The following is a 15,237-nucleotide window of genomic DNA, read 5'->3' as shown; positions in this document are numbered from 1 at the left end:
TGTAGTTGGGTGTTCTGTATACCATGCGTTTACATCTCGTACAAAACGGCAACAGTTACACCGTAAGATTCGCTAATCTTTGATTGTATACGCTAGCCGGTCAGATCCGTCGGGCCGCTGGGCACGCGAGCAATCGCGGCCTGTCAGCGGCACTACCGGGGGGTCGGCCACGGGCTTCCGCTGGTGGTCGTTGTACCGGCGCGGGTGGGCCGCCCTCCCACTAGGCGGCGGCCATGCTCTCCCTCATCTGCGCCACCTGCTTGAGCACGGCCGTCCGGCTGGTGCCGCCCTCGGCCTGGTACTGCTCCACGCTCGCCTCGAAGCTCCAGATGGACGCAACGTCGGCGCCGAACGCCGCGCTGGAACGCGCCGCCACAGCATTCGTCAAAAACGGAATGGACGAGGTCAGGCTGAGACGGTGTAAAAATCTGCCTGCGAAGTATAATACCCATGGAAAATAAGCGATTGGAAATCAGATGTTGAGACGACAATGTTAGGTACGCCAAGGTTAAACAGACGAAAATCACGACCGCTTCAAGCGAATCACCGCACCAGGATAACTTCCAGTGCCGTGCAGATAATACGCGGGAGAACTACGCGAGCGTGTGCGCACGCAGGCACTCTCATACATTGGTCGTAAGCTCGCCGCCCACCTGATGCCCTGGAAGTCGTCCAAAGACAGCTGGCGCATCGGCACCCCCTTGGCCTCGGCCAGAGCCACACACTTGCCGGCCAGGTTGTGCGCCTCACGGAATGGTACCTGCGGCAGATACGGTGCCGTGTTATGCTCGAGCTCATCGGTGGACTGGGAATCACTCTGCCGTACGGGGGAGGTTTGGCTGCAACGACGCTGTGTACACTTGCGTGCCGTTTAAATCGTCTGATGCTCACGCTTAGCCGCCAGACATGTTCACGCCCAGCCGCCAGCCGCCAGAGCCTGCACTTTGGCCGGTACCCAGTCACAAGGCTGTAGCGAAGCGTCCACATAAATCGCGCGGTGGCGTCACAGGTGGCGGAGAACGGGCAGGGGCTGCCGGCGACTGGCGCGAGCTGTTCTGCCGCATGTGCGGGTCCTCACGTTTTGTCTGACGAGGTAGTAGGCGACGTCGGTGGCGAGCATGCCCTCAGACAGCAGCTGGCGACATCTGTCGGCGCTCACCGTCATCGTGGAGACGACTCCGGTCATGACACGGATCACCCCTGCCGGAGCGGCCGCGCGCGTGACGCTCCGCACGCGCACGCGCTGGCCTCGGTCATCTCTCGTGGTTGGAGCTAATAGTTCTTGACTCAGTGCGACGTAAGCGATGATCTACCAATATGGGTGCTTGATATAAATATGATCATCCCAGTAATATAATGTACAGTGCGTCTCCGAAACGTTCTTAAACATAGCGTAGCTGCCGCCGAATACCGGTGACATTGTCCGCAGAGTCGAATAGCAGCTCCTTATCCTCCTGGAAGTCCTTGTTGTAGGTTGACGGCGTGCCCTTCAGCGCCGTCATCAGGCCGACACAGTTGCCCAGGAAGCGACCGGCCTTGCCCCGAGCCAACTCCAGCCCGTCCGGGTTCCTGAGGTTCACACCGGACCGATTTAGCGCGCCGTGACGCCGGCTCGGTAGGCCGCTTGCCAAGCAGAAGGGCAGATCCGGTAAACGCCTGCTGTTGGATGCTCTATCTTGGGCGCGGCGAGCACGTCCACGTCGTCGTGTGAGGCATGCACCGAGAAGCGATGAACTAACCGACTAAAATGTTATGAAGCGCTTGTATCCACCAATGGACCGGAGGTCCGCGTTCTCAAGAAGCCTGAAGGACAACGCGTCGACTCTGATAACAAGTAAGATTATTTCATTGAGTGATTTGGCATTGGCTGAAACCGTAGCATTCCAACAGGGCGCGGGCTTGGCGATCGTGCATCCATGAAAAGGTCGTGCATCTAAACTATCTCGTCGCATCTGCCTCGAGTGCTGGGCAACCCCCGTTGCGAATGACCGCCATGCTACTGCTGGTGTCACGTGCAGCACTAGCGTCTGGGCATGAAGACCTGGTGACGGGGTGCCGGTAGTATAGTGGTTAACGTGTCTGCGTTAACCATTGCGCGTCTGGGAAACCAGAGGTACGGGGTTCGATTCCCCGCGGTGCCCGCCCTTCCTGCCAGGGTGACAGGTAGGCGACGCCATATAGCCTCAGCAGCTGAGCGCGTCGTAAAGCCCCAATGACACACACAAGCCCTGGTGACACCGCGGCCGTTGCGGTTCGACGACGGACGCCCAGAGCCGGCCCTCAGGACTGACTCACCTCTTCTGCGGCATGAGCGAGCTGCCGGTGCTGTAGGCGTCAGCGATGTGCACCAGGCCGAAGGTGGGCGTGGAGAAGATGATCAGGTCCTCGGCCAGCCGCGAAAAGTGCGTGCCCAACAGCGACACCCAGAACAGGAACTCGGCTGGTGGTGACGGGAGGAAGCGTCACGTTCAGGCGGGCCGCCAGCGAGAGATGTTCCCGAGATGGTGTTATAACTCAATTGCCGTGCCAGCAGTAGCGAGCTCTTCCAATGGTTACTAAATTTGCCAGAAATCCCGTTTGTTACACGACCGATTCTTCGTAGGAAGGGTGTGTTTTGGGGCTTTGCCAGTGTTGCTACAGACAACTTCCTAGGGGGTGGATCTTTGCCACTCAGCAAGGCTCTGCGCAACGCCTTGCACCGCAACGAAAAGTTATTTAGAACAAAGCCAGGCAGGAAAGTTCTGCATTTATGGGGTTAAAATTGACACCAATTTCCCAAACTTCTTTCAACGTGCAAACGAGGACACTGAGACGTTTCATCGACTAATGGAGCGTCCCCGTCTCTCAGCTTTCTGCGACCCTTCGAAGTCACACAAGCGCGGCGGGGTGCGGCTCGGCCACGGCGCTGCCGCCCGGTGCGGTCCGCATCGTCTCCCACCGATGTAGTCGCGGTCGCTGACGGCCAGCATGCTATTGGGCGTGACGGCCGTGAAGCCGAGCTCGGCGGCGAGCGCGGCTCGATCCACCGCGAACGGGTTGCCGGCCAGGGCTCCGGAGCCCAGCGGACAGCTGTCCACGCGCTGCGTCAGCTGCTGCAGGCGGCGCAGGTCGGAGCGGAGGAACCAGGCGTGGCTGCCGACGCCGGGGCGGCCATGAGCCGCTGCACCACCATAACAGCGGCACGGACTACCGCCTGAGCACCTGACCAGTTTTGGCATGCAGGGTGCCTGTTCATTCCGTGTACAAGGCAATGCCATTTCTCGCCGTCATTAATGGTAAATCGAAGCAACGACCATCCGCGAACAATGCACCAGACCCCATACGTGACTGTGAGGGAGCGCCCAGTCTGCGAGTAGCTGACCTCATGAGCCAGTGGCTCCACCTGACGGGCTGTGCCGGCTGCAGGTGCGTGAAGCCCGGCATCAGGATGTCCACCTCCGCTTCCGCGCGATCCGTCAGCGTCTACGGATACCGCGCCGCCATCAGCGCGGACCGCAACACCATCACGCGGCAGGACGTGCCCGCTGATAGCTCAAGGCTAAACATTCGCTGAGAGAACACTTAAGTGATAAACCGCAACCTTATCAGTTTATTTAACGAAGGGGATTCCCCCTGTCCATCGACGTTCGATCCAGAGGACGCTCGAACGACAGCAGCTGTTCCCCGGCAACGCCCCGTGCGGTGTAGCAACTCACGGTGATCATCTCCCGCAGCAGCGGCTCCAGCTGCTCCTCGACGACACCCCTGTGCAGTGTAGCTACTCACGGTGATCATCTCGCGCATCATCGGCTTCAGCTGCTCCATGGCGGCACCCCTGTACAGTGTAGCCACCCACAGCGATCATCTCGCGCATCATCGGTTTCAACTGCTCCATGGCGGCACCCCTGTACAGTGTAGCCACTCACGGTGATCATCTCGCGCAGCAGCGGCTCCAGCTGCTCCTGAATGACATCCCTGAGCCACAGCCGGGTGTCGACGGCCACCTGGTCGTTGCGGCTGCGGCCGGTGTGCAGCTTGGCGCCGGGCGCGCCCACCAGCTCGGTCAGGCGCCGCTCGTTGGCCGTGTGGATGTCCTCGTCCGAGGGCCGCACCTCGAACGAGCCGGTCTCCCACTCGGACAGGACCTGCGGCGCACCGCCGACCGCCGCCATATTGGGATACGCATAGTGCAGATGTCACCAAGCGCGCCCTTTGATGGATCGCAAGGGTGCTCAGTCACCAAGGCGATATTTTACCCTGCCACTAGCGAGCATGGAGGAGCTTTTTTTCGGCAGCCAACAGAGAAGCACAATAAAATGTCAATAGCTTTGATAGCTATCCGCCTTTCCCGGGGAGCATACACCGCAGTCTCGTTTGAGGAATCCATCAGCGTGGCTGGGGATCATTTGTAGGAACACTGCACATATTCAGTCATAGATTATGAAAGGGCAACAGTACCTGGTCCAACCCACGCTGAATTTGTGTCTCCTCCTCCCTGGTCAGAAGTCCAGCCTTCTGAATGGCAGAAGCGTAGGCCTTGCTGCCCTGGCCGGAAGGAGACGTTGATTAGCACTATTGGTCCTCAGATTACATTAGTTGATATCGATCCCGAAAAAGACCTGGCATATATGTGCATATATATTACATAACGATCTCATTGCGTCCTGCTTCATATCAAGATGCTCTGATTATAAAACATTTACTTATGCTCCTTATAGTAATTTCCGACACGTTTCAGCTAACGACTACAACACCAGGCGAATTCGCATTCAGCAGAATTTAGGTAAATGTATCTCGACCAAATAATTACTGCTAAACCTGACCCCTCCCCAATGCGAAAACATTCTTTTGCATCCAATACTCCAGTCTTGACTCCCAAATTCAGTACCTCAGGCAGGACATATTCCTACCTCAATTTGAGAATCTTTGTCTTTATACCTAGCAAAACGACCAACATCACGTCACAAAACGTACCGCATGACTTCGTCATACCCATACACATAGAAAACTATGATAAAGTGAAATACAGCTATGTGCTTCTGTAGTATTTTCATTTGGGATATGTCGTGTGTGCGTGTTATAGTTCATGGTGTACGTGTTTGTTTTGCCTGACCACGCAGCCGTTGTTTGCTGTGCAACTCGTGTTAAGCTCAGATACACACACACACATACATAAATGAACGCACTGTCTACAATTAAACGATTCTCACTTATAAAACTGCTCATAAGTGCAGGACATACACAGCAATTGCACTCGTTTCGATGTTTTGCGAGCAACGCGGTCACAACGCTAGAAGTTCATGTATATCCCCGATTTCTTGGTACCACAGCGCCATGACAGCTTTGGTTTGCAGTCGGAGCCGGAGCGCGTCTGCGATCCCGCCGGCTGTGAAGGCGCGCTGGCATCTCTCTCGGACGCCTGTGTCGTAAGCCCCAGCAGAATGTGCCTGTTTATGTTCTGGAAAGCCACGACGGCAGGCGGGGCCGAGCGGACTGCAGGCGGCAGAGGGCGAGTCCCAGTCGCAGCGGGTCCTCCCCCCCCCCCCCCCCCCCCCCCCCCTCCCGGCCCGCGCGACCCCACCTAGGCGCCTATGAACAGTCCAGCGACACTCATCGGGCAGTTCGCCAGACCTGACATTCAGTCGGTCAAACCCAAACACCCGGTGGAATCAGACTACTGCCAGATGGAAACACAGCGGGTGCTGCCACATCGGCCACCCGTGACCCGGTGACAGGGCCAGCCCCAATGGAGGCCAGGAGGCCCGGACGACAGCAAGCGACGTTCGCGGAACGGCGTGTAATAAAAAAATGTTAACACCCCGGGGTCACACTCGACCGCCGTTCAGCGAGACTGGACAATCATCAGGAGCAGCACGGTCCGGAAAGATGCTTGAATGAAAAAGGTTGTGTTTGAACGCGACTAGATGAAGGTCCGTTTTGTGCCGAACACCTGAGTATGGTGTCATCTCATGGTGTCTGGATGTTACAGTGACCACCATGCTTGGTGTCATGTAATTAACGTGCCAGGAGGAAGTCGCACCAAGTAAATTGCTAACAACATGGCTTCCGTAAGTTTTTTTTATCCATTCCCCCAGCATACGATAACTTTTGAAGAGCACGAAATTAGCCGCCCAATATTGAGAACGACGCCTTTAGAGCGGGCATGACACCCTCGTAAAGAGTCGTCTAGCGCGTGCCAGAGAATCTGCGTATGCCATGTTGCGCCTGTTGCTCGTTCCTTGTGTCCAGCTGCTCGCGGGTGAAGCAGATCAAGGAGTCCCAGACATTAAAGAACAATACCTCATCCACTAGCTCGGTTCTGAGTATGCCATGGAATAATATTGTCAACACAAATATTGAGAATGTATTATCGCACTTTCAATAAAGCAACATGAAATATTGACATAGCTTTGACGCACCCTCTACATCATCGCCAGCTCCTGTGCGTGTATCATTGTGCATATATTTGCTGCACAATGATCTTTTTGCACTGCAAGTAGATGATGCCTAGCCATGTGTAATATGGACGTGCGAATGTGCCAGAAACGAGCTGCCATGGCAACGCGATCAGGACAATTTTGTTACATTATATCATGTAATGAGCGACAAACAAGCTTCAACTTGTCCTTCCACTCAGCGACGCCCAGGGGAGCCCCATCGAATGCTGCACTAAGCACAGCCCTATCAGTATCCGCAGCGCCCGCGTCACTGCTCCTCATTGCCATTGCAGAAGCCGAAATAGCTTGCTGTAATTTATTAAACTTATTGAAGGGAGTGTTCCACATTTGCATGAGCTTTGAACTGAAAAAGCCCTCTTGAAAAGCATTCGGCGTAGTTCACAGCCCTGCCCTTCCTAAGACCCAAACCCCGCTAGTTTCTGTGTTACGCGCCAGCAAAGGTGTGCGGACTTTTTCGTGCAGACTACTTCAAGGTCACATAAGCATCCATGACCCCATAATTACGTCGCTCGAATCCTTGACAATTGGCCCTCAATCACTGTTGAGCAAGGTGCGATCACGCGATCAATGTATGATGTGTTAAGAAGCATATTTACTAAAATGAGAAACTGCGTCGTCTAGAGCGGTGTTTTCACTAAAAATATACCAATAGTTATAACTGAGCTCATTTCATCGCATCTTATGCTTGCTCCAAGATCTTCCAATGCGGAGCATTCCCGTAAAGCAGAATGCGCCTCGCATTAACAAAACGCAAAACAATCAATACATACCGCGCGCCTGACCCCTGCCCGACCCCTGGCAAACTCTTGAATGTCTATCTATCGGCTACGTTTTCCCCGTCCTGACCGATCAGCACATGGATGCGGGATATGACCAGTCCTCCATAGCGATGTTCATTGTATGCCACAATATAATTTTGACCACATAAGTTACATCGGCTACGAGGGCCCTGTTTTAACTTCCCTTTCCTCCGAGCAGAACTGCTGGCTTCGCCACTGGTCCCGGCTCACCTGTCTGGTCCTGTCGGACATGTCTCTCACCTTGATGTCCTGTCGGTACACATCCATCACCTCGAAGTCCTCTGGGTACATGCCCCTCGCCTTGATGTCCTGTTGGAACATGTCCCTCACCTTGATGTTCGTGTTAACATGCCCCTCACCTTGATGTCCTGTCGGTATATGTCCCTTGACTTAATGTCCTGTCAGTAAATGCCTCTCGTCTTTATGTCCTGTCGTTACATATTCCTCACCTCGATGTCCTCTGGGTACATGCCCCTCACCTTTATGTCCTGCCCTTACATGTCCCCCACCTTGATGCCCTGTGGGCACATGCCCCTCACCTCGATGCCCTGTCGGTACATGTCCCTCACCTTGATGTCCTGTCGGCACATGCCCCTCACCTCGATGCCCTGTCGGTACATGTCCCTCACCTTGATGTCCTGTCGGTACATGTCCCTCACCTTGATGTCCTGTCGGTACATATCCCCTACCTTGATGTCCTGTGGGCACATGCCCCTCACCTTGATGTCCTGTCGGTACATGTCCCTCATCTTGATGTCTGTCACTACATGTCCCTCACCTTGATGTCCTGTCGGTACATGTCCCTCACCTTGATGTCCTGTCGGTACATGTCCCTCACCTTGATGTCTGTGGTACATCCCTCACCTTGATGTCTGTCGGCACATGTCCCCTCACCTTGATGTCCTGTCGGTACATGTCCCTCACCTTGATGTCCTGTCGGTACATATCCCTCACCTTGATGTCCTGTGGGCACATGCCCCTCACCTTGATGTCCTGTCGGTACATGTCCCTCACCTTGATGTTCTGTCGGTACATGTCCCTCACCTTGATGCCCTGTCGGTACATATCCCCTACCTTGATGTCCTGTCGGTACATGCGCCGGTCGTAACGCAGCGATGCGTTGAACTTGTCCATCTCGGGGTCCACCGGTCCGGTGAACCGGCCTCCCCACAGCTTGCCTGCCTCCCCTGCGCTAGCCATGACCTGGCTGTCATTCAGAGATCAGGGTCAGGTCAGGACTGACGGACTAGGAGCACGTTTGACGCGTTCGCCCCAGGGTCAGCGCAGCAGAGAGAAGACTGAAAAAGACTGCGACAAAACCGGCGGGAGGCGACACATTCAGTGGGATGCGTACGACGTCCTGGACTTGTGCTACGTCCGATTGCACACAAGTAGAGTCTGGTTATCAACAGTGAACTCGACCATACTTACGACTGCGTGTAAACTGCACTTCGGTGATCATCTGCACCTTACCAAGATACAGCTCGCCATACGGCCTCAACAGCTGATTGCGTCGTAAAGCCCCCCCCCCCCCGCCCCAGATGTAACTCGGCGAGCATGCGGTACCCAGTGTGGCCTCAGCCAGGGTCATAACCAGAATTTTCTTTTGGGAGCGGAGGGGGGAGCGGAGCTCAGTGAGGATGCGTACGTTGATTTATTTCTGATAGAAGCTGCTTATAGCGCCAAAACAAAGATGCGGGCCAAACAGCGGGGGGAGCGCCCCACCTTTGACTGCGCATCCGGCCTCAATTAACTACTGCCGGAGAGCGGCACGGACTTCTCACCGTGTGTGCAGCTGGTATCGGTGTCGCGGCCGCAGCTGACGTCTGTCCAGCAGATGCGGTTGGTGAGTGGCGCAGAGACGCTCTCCCAGGATTTTTAAGCGCGCAACCCTGCCGCCACCCCGACCGCACGCCTGGCACTGGCTCGCCACGCCCCCCGCGCACTGGTTTTCATGCAGCCACGAGCCTGCCAAGGTCAAACAAGGGCAGACGAGTCGCCTGTAGCCGCAGAAGACGTCCGAGTCAGCGGAGGCCGTGGCGGGGCGCGGGAAGGTCATGCGCGCAGGGCCGCTGGAGCAGGCGGGGGGAAGGGGAGGAGAAAGGGGGGGGGATACTTCGTGGAATGATATAGGGCAGCGGCGTCAAAGACAGAAAGCGTGAAGTTTGTGTATCCCTCAGTGGCGAAGGCGTGGGGAGCACGGGGACACCTACTCCCGTTCCTTAGATACCGAGGGGCCCGAAAGTTTTCTCGGGACCTATGATTAACGCCATGAAAGCTTTAAACACTACTAGACAAGAAGATATGCCAACATGAAGCTATTATACCGCGAACAAGTGAAACGTCGTAACATGGCTTTTGATTTCTCGTTTATGGCGCTCACCACAGTGTCTCTTTTCGAAGTGCACTTTGGCTTTTGGAATGGGAGCATATCACATGGTTCATGGTGGCACGTTTGTTCAAACTTCAACTAATGCGCTCTCAGAAACAAGCCCTTGCCTCCCGCTTGGCCAACCACAAACGTTCTTTTAACACCAGTAGAGGTACCACGGTGGTTGTCATGGCGACGGCGATCGAGACAGCTGCATATAAGAGCCCTAGCCCTGTTACAAAGCGTGGGCCTAAAGCGTAATTTGGACTTTAAAACAATTAAACGTGATATTCATGTTATGTCTTGACGATGGTGCGTGGCACTACCCAGTGCTGTTATTAGACGTAGCTGGTCCCGAGGTTTGAAGTGAGCATGTCTTTTTTAATATGCTCCAAATGTGGGACGCTCCCTTTAATAACCCGATCTAGATATCCCTTTTAGGACTTCCCTTTAAGCCATAGGCGTAAGAACGTTTCAGAAAATGTGGAGGGGGGGGGGGAGCAGGCTCAGCGTTGCTTTAAGAGTTTTCTGTGAGGCAAGCCCGTTGACGGGGAGGGAGGGAGTAGAGATGGAGGTTATTGTCCGCTCTTAATTCACAGAACCTATTTTGGGAATAATTAAATGTCATTGTTGCCATGATAGATATACATCCACAGTCGCTTTTCACTGGTGCGCAATGGTGCCTTTCCGACTCACCTACGTAGTTCGGTGAATAAGGCTGTCCGGATTCCCACGATTATTCGTCTACAAGTTGGACAGCCGTGATAGCCTTATTCCTCGGAGAAAACCAGGCGAAAGGAGATATAGATGCATTGATATTTCGGCAACATGCCGTTGTCGAAACGCATAGCAAAACTGGATAAAATTGCCTGTCAATGATCCTACTCGATTTTTCAGATTTTTGTCTGAAGCAGAAAGCTACAGTTTTTACAGGACACCAACATCCAGGGGATGAAACAATGAGCAATGGCCAGCCGTTACTGCGATACAGTACATATCTAAGAATTAGAATACGCAAAAAAATGCTACCCCCTCCCCCATAGGCCTACTGGCTTCAATTATGGCAAAAATTCTTCACACCTCCTCTTTCCGATCACAAAGGAAGTCAGCATCGCATTTGCTTCACACTCTCTCAACCAGAAAGCTGCATCGACAATTTTCCTTATCACCCGTTTTGATCTCTTGGATACGCCATGAACTTTAAGTTGGAAATCGCGCCACAGAATATTGATCTCGAAGTCCAGTGGAACCTCATGGCAGAGTGTCAGTGCCACCCGACACGACCCCGCAGTTCAAACCAGATGAATTCATAAACTTCTCCGAGCATTTATCTAAACGAAAGAAGCTTATCTATGTGATATGTCGTGTCGTGCCACCAGGATATGAGTGAAAGTACAGCCGCAATGTAGCTTCAGCTTTACCGTAATATTATTGGAAGAAGGGCGCGTGAGCCCTTGCCACGGCCTTTGCCGGTGAAAATGTCAGTCGGTGGAACTGACAGCTTACAGATAAGCGGGACAACGACTCGAGCCGAACTCATCGTGACGCGGCGCACGGTAATCTAGCGGTCCCGTGTTCAAGCATCGGTTCGACTCCACCCGGTCACCAGCGGCCGCAGCGGCGATCATCGGTTCGCCACCAGCCACCAGCGGCCTGCAGCGGCGATCATCGGTTCGCCACCAGCCACCAGCCGCTGCAGCGGCGATCATCGGTTCGCCACCAGCCACCAGCGGCCGCAGCGGCGATCATTGGTTCGCCACCAGCCACCAGCGGCCGCAGCGGCGATCATCGGTTCGCCACCAGCCACCAGCGGCCGCAGCGGCGATCATCGGTTCGCCACCAGCCACCAGCGGCCGCAGCGGCGATCATTGGTTCGCCACCAGCCACCAGCGGCCGCAGCGGCGATCATCGGTTCGCCACCAGCCACCAGCCGCTGCAGCGGCGATCATCGGTTCGCCACCAGCCACCAGCCGCTGCAGCGGCGATCATCGGTTCGCCACCAGCCACCAGCCGCTGCAGCGGTGATCATCGGTTCGCCACCAGCCACTAGCCGCTGCAGCGGCGATCATCGGTTCGCCACCAGCCACCAGCCGCTACAGCGGCGATCATCGATTCGCCACCAGCCACCAGCCGCTGCAGCGGCGATGGTCGGTTCGTCACCAGCCACCAGCGGCCGCAGCGGCGGTATCCTGCATATGTCGGGCCCAGTGTTGGAACCGGCAGCGATTCCCAGCTATTCCATGCGATGCCAGACACCACTGGTGGTCCCATTACGCCTTCAGCAACGTGCTTCGTCTTCCTCGGTATGAAGAGTATGAGGCAGCCTTATTGGGTGCTCCATGTATTGGTGCATCCGTGGCGAGTGGCGGGCAGGCAGTATGGTAACAGGTATAGCACGACAGGCACATGAAGCACATGAAGCACGACCAAAGCGGCACAGTGACATCTTGACGAAGAAATGGTAGATTGCCGTCAAATGCCATTGACTGGTGGCGCCGTGAAAAAGCTCCAACTGGCACAGCCTTGACTTAAACGCAACTTGCAGTCGCGTGATTCGTTTCGTCGCGTGTCCCACCTATCCTATCACGAGAATCTCTGCGCACGTCTCGGAACTTCGGGGTTCGGTCTCTACCGACCTCTGGCCGAATGAGATAGTGGTCACAGTCACAAGATCGCGGCCTGCGAGTCATGACTCCCAGTCTGGTCACCTACTCAACTCAGTCCTGGTCCACCAGAGGCTTCGCATAAACGATCGCGCTGAAATGCAAACAAGCCTGCATTACCGGGTCTGCCCACATCATCATCTGGGAGCACGCGGTGCCCGATCCAAGCATCTATTCAAATGACAATGAGACTAACAGGCCCGGGCGCACTGCGTCCTGTAGCCACGCGCGAGGCTGGCAGAAGAACTTCCCAAGGTTCGCTCCTTAAGTCAGTAGCAGACCCTCCAGGGGCACCTGTCGACATTGACGCCAGGGTGACGGAGCTTTCGTGACTTCAGGTCGCTCGCGCCCAGCGCGGCTTAAAGGCTCACTCACCAGCATCTAGTCGCGGAGCGGATCTGCCGCGGGGAATATAGCTGAGTGCAACACACTGCCTGAACATTCTACCCAATGATCGCCTTCTGACGAATGCGGCTTCACAAGCCTGTAATAATCGCTCCAGATACAAAATTAAAAAGTTCCTTATTAGAACGCGACACGTTGCACGATCCTGCATTTGGGGCGCGTCGCATCACAGAGAGCGAGCCGCGACGAGACAGTCTGCACACGGAAAATGGCGCTGCAGCAGTTACTGGCCGACGACAGAGACAAGCGCAAGACGGACTCCGTCCTGTCGCAGAGAGTCACAATCCAGACAAGGGCCGCGATACGGCGCAGTTGGCGGCGCACCCTCCAAGATCAGGAGCGTAGTGAATAGGTAACATAGGTAAAATAACACGACAGGTAACGAGGCGAAACATCGAGATCGTACATGCGGCTTAGTAGACAGCTCACCACACCATGCGCGTCACTCGGCCTGCAGCCTGGCGGCCGCAGCGTCCTCGATCGTATTCCGCTTAGTTGAAGTGCCAGTAGGGAGGGAGGTGGTGCGGGTTTTAGAGCTAGCGAACAGAGCGAAGGTTCTACCGTCGGCCTGCCGCTGGCCACAGCAGCGCCACCAGCGGCAGCATCCCCAACTATCCAGGTGGCGTCGGATGATCTTGCGCGTCCTGCCGCGCATGGTGAACAGCAGAAAAATGAAAAACCCCTGCAGACTGTTGATCACGTCTGTTATGTACCTGCAACAGAGAGCATTCACGTTGTTTTAGGCCATGCCCTTTTTCCGAGTTGCAACACGTGTTTAACTAGCCTACATTGCGTGCTGGGTGGTCGCAATGAATGCGTAATGCGCCAAAGATAATCCACGAAGTCAATGCCGCTGAGCCACTGAGCATACGAAGCATGCTAGTTGTTGACCCATGGCATTTGATCAAGGCTGTATGGACGGCGGCACTCCTCCTCACGGTGTTCTTCACGCTACCGTTTTCCTCAAGGCTTATCCAGCACACGCCATCCCCATTACGCCTTCCATCTTTCTCGTTGTTGCAAGCAAGGCCGCAGGCCCAGTGCATCCTACTTAATAACAATATGCATTCTGGTTTGAGCGAGCCGATCCGGCAGCCACGCCTCCTGGAGACCAAGATCTTTGCGAACAACAAGCGCACCTTCAAGACATTTTCGGCGGCGTGAAGTGCAATTCAAATCTTCTTCGTTTGATTAGCGTGGGGAACTTCGCCATTTTGTCACAGTAGAACGCTGCACTACACCGGCGAGACCAGGCCCAGATCTTACTAACCCTGGGCCGCACCACTACCAAACCCATGCCATATCACGGAGAGCAGAACAGACCGCTGTGCAGATAAAACGGAAGGGGGTAAATGTGCGCAGACGATCGCCTGTACGAGGGCGAACCTGCACCGGCCGTTTCTGGCCGTTTATGGTGTTCATGTCAGAAGTAACCCACATTCCATAAAGACGTGACAACGTCAGCCGCGCCTCGTATGTGGATGCGCTGTGTCTCGACTACCAAGCGATCCCAACACTGTAAAGCCTACGGATGCGTCAACGATCAACGGGGAAACGGCCTACGCGACTTGTTCGAAGCCGTCTCGTATGCAGCATGCTGGAGCCTAAGCTGAGCGAGAATAGACCAAGAATACAACGCCACCAACACATGGGCATGCTATTCTGTTCATCGCGATCAATACCCCAATGACGTTTTAATTTCCTACAGCGCTTTGGTCACGACATCAAAGACGTTAGCAATAAAAAATGCATGAGCTACCTGCGGCTGAAATTGCCGGGCTTGCCCAAGCCTCAGACCAGCCAAAGGTTGTGGCTGAAATTACTGGACCTGCTTTAGTCTGAAACCAGCCAAAGGTTGTGGCTGAAATTACTGGACTTGCTATAGTCTGAAACTAGCCAAAGCTTGTGGCTGAAATTACTGGACCTGCGATAACCCAAAACCAGCCAAAGGCTGTGGCTGAAATTACTGGACCTGCTTGAGTCTGAAATCCAGCCAAAAACGGAAGCTTCATCAGTTAACGTCAACCTGCTGAACTTTCACCAAAGAAATAAACTTTGCAATGCATTGATCAAGCCTGCATTTCTGCGAGTCCCCGAAAGTGCTGGCTCCGTTAACCTAGATTTCAGGAAGTGTGTATAACAACTGATCACTTTCAGGCGCGTTGTCAAACCATTCGTTCCGCGTCGAACGGGGTGCACTACTGGAAAATACAGCTGTAAGTAGGTACGTCGGCCTGCCAGAAGCATGATCTCTACTAGTCTAACCGCAATGGCCTCGCCCGGGGTAGACAACAGCCGATGTCGCCGATATGGCAGAGGCAGCAATGTCATCGTCCGCCAAAACCCTTCAGCACGGAACGTCACCTCCGGCGGCTTACTGAGCCGAGTCCTAGAGCCGCACAAGTTCCAGAGAAGTTGTTTAAACTGCGAGACGAATCTGGCCGTCGGATGGCACTGGTCCAGAACGCCGCAGGCAAAGCTCAGGTGTGGTAGGTGAGTACCAAATGGGCCTGTGAAGTTCCGTTCCCCTGTCATGCGTCAAGACATGTATGCTGTTGCAC

At 54.7% G+C, this 15,237-nt stretch overlaps 2 protein-coding genes across 3 annotated transcripts in view; both read right to left on the bottom strand.

The window, feature by feature from the left end:
• Window positions 1-12: 12 nt before the first annotated feature.
• Window positions 13-9,151, bottom strand: LOC119114791 (Argininosuccinate lyase). Of its 2 annotated transcripts, XM_037238820.1 has the most exons (11): window positions 9,022-9,151; window positions 8,312-8,444; window positions 4,438-4,524; window positions 3,906-4,124; window positions 3,362-3,462; window positions 2,939-3,132; window positions 2,296-2,440; window positions 1,412-1,569; window positions 1,079-1,200; window positions 654-760; window positions 13-359 (listed from the first exon to the last, which is right to left on the bottom strand). In XM_037238820.1, exons 2-11 carry the CDS (start codon window positions 8,435-8,437, stop codon window positions 221-223), a joined length of 1,398 nt encoding a protein of 465 aa, XP_037094715.1. In that variant the 5' UTR covers window positions 8,438-8,444; window positions 9,022-9,151; the 3' UTR covers window positions 13-220. The 2 variants fall into 2 exon arrangements, with proteins under 2 accessions (XP_037094715.1, XP_037094716.1); XM_037238821.1 differs by lacking the exons at window positions 8,312-8,444; window positions 9,022-9,151 and adding an exon at window positions 7,478-7,573.
• Window positions 9,152-11,961: 2,810 nt separating this feature from the next.
• The window catches only part of LOC119114792 (G-protein coupled receptor Mth2), a 32,113-nt gene continuing 28,837 nt past the window's right edge, over window positions 11,962-15,237 (bottom strand). Inside the window, exon 6 of the mRNA XM_037238822.1 lies at window positions 11,962-13,389. Coding sequence (XP_037094717.1) covers window positions 13,119-13,389 — 271 coding nt within the window. The 3' untranslated portion in view covers window positions 11,962-13,118. The remainder of the gene's footprint in view (window positions 13,390-15,237) is intronic.

Source organism: Pollicipes pollicipes, unplaced genomic scaffold (genome assembly GCF_011947565.3).
Source record: "Pollicipes pollicipes isolate AB1234 unplaced genomic scaffold, Ppol_2.1 Scaffold_3087;HRSCAF=3621_pilon_pilon_pilon, whole genome shotgun sequence".
Classification (NCBI taxonomy): Eukaryota; Metazoa; Arthropoda; class Thecostraca; order Pollicipedomorpha; family Pollicipedidae; genus Pollicipes; species Pollicipes pollicipes.
Note: the sequence above shows the minus strand (reverse complement) of the source record. Positions and strands in the feature narration are given on the sequence as shown.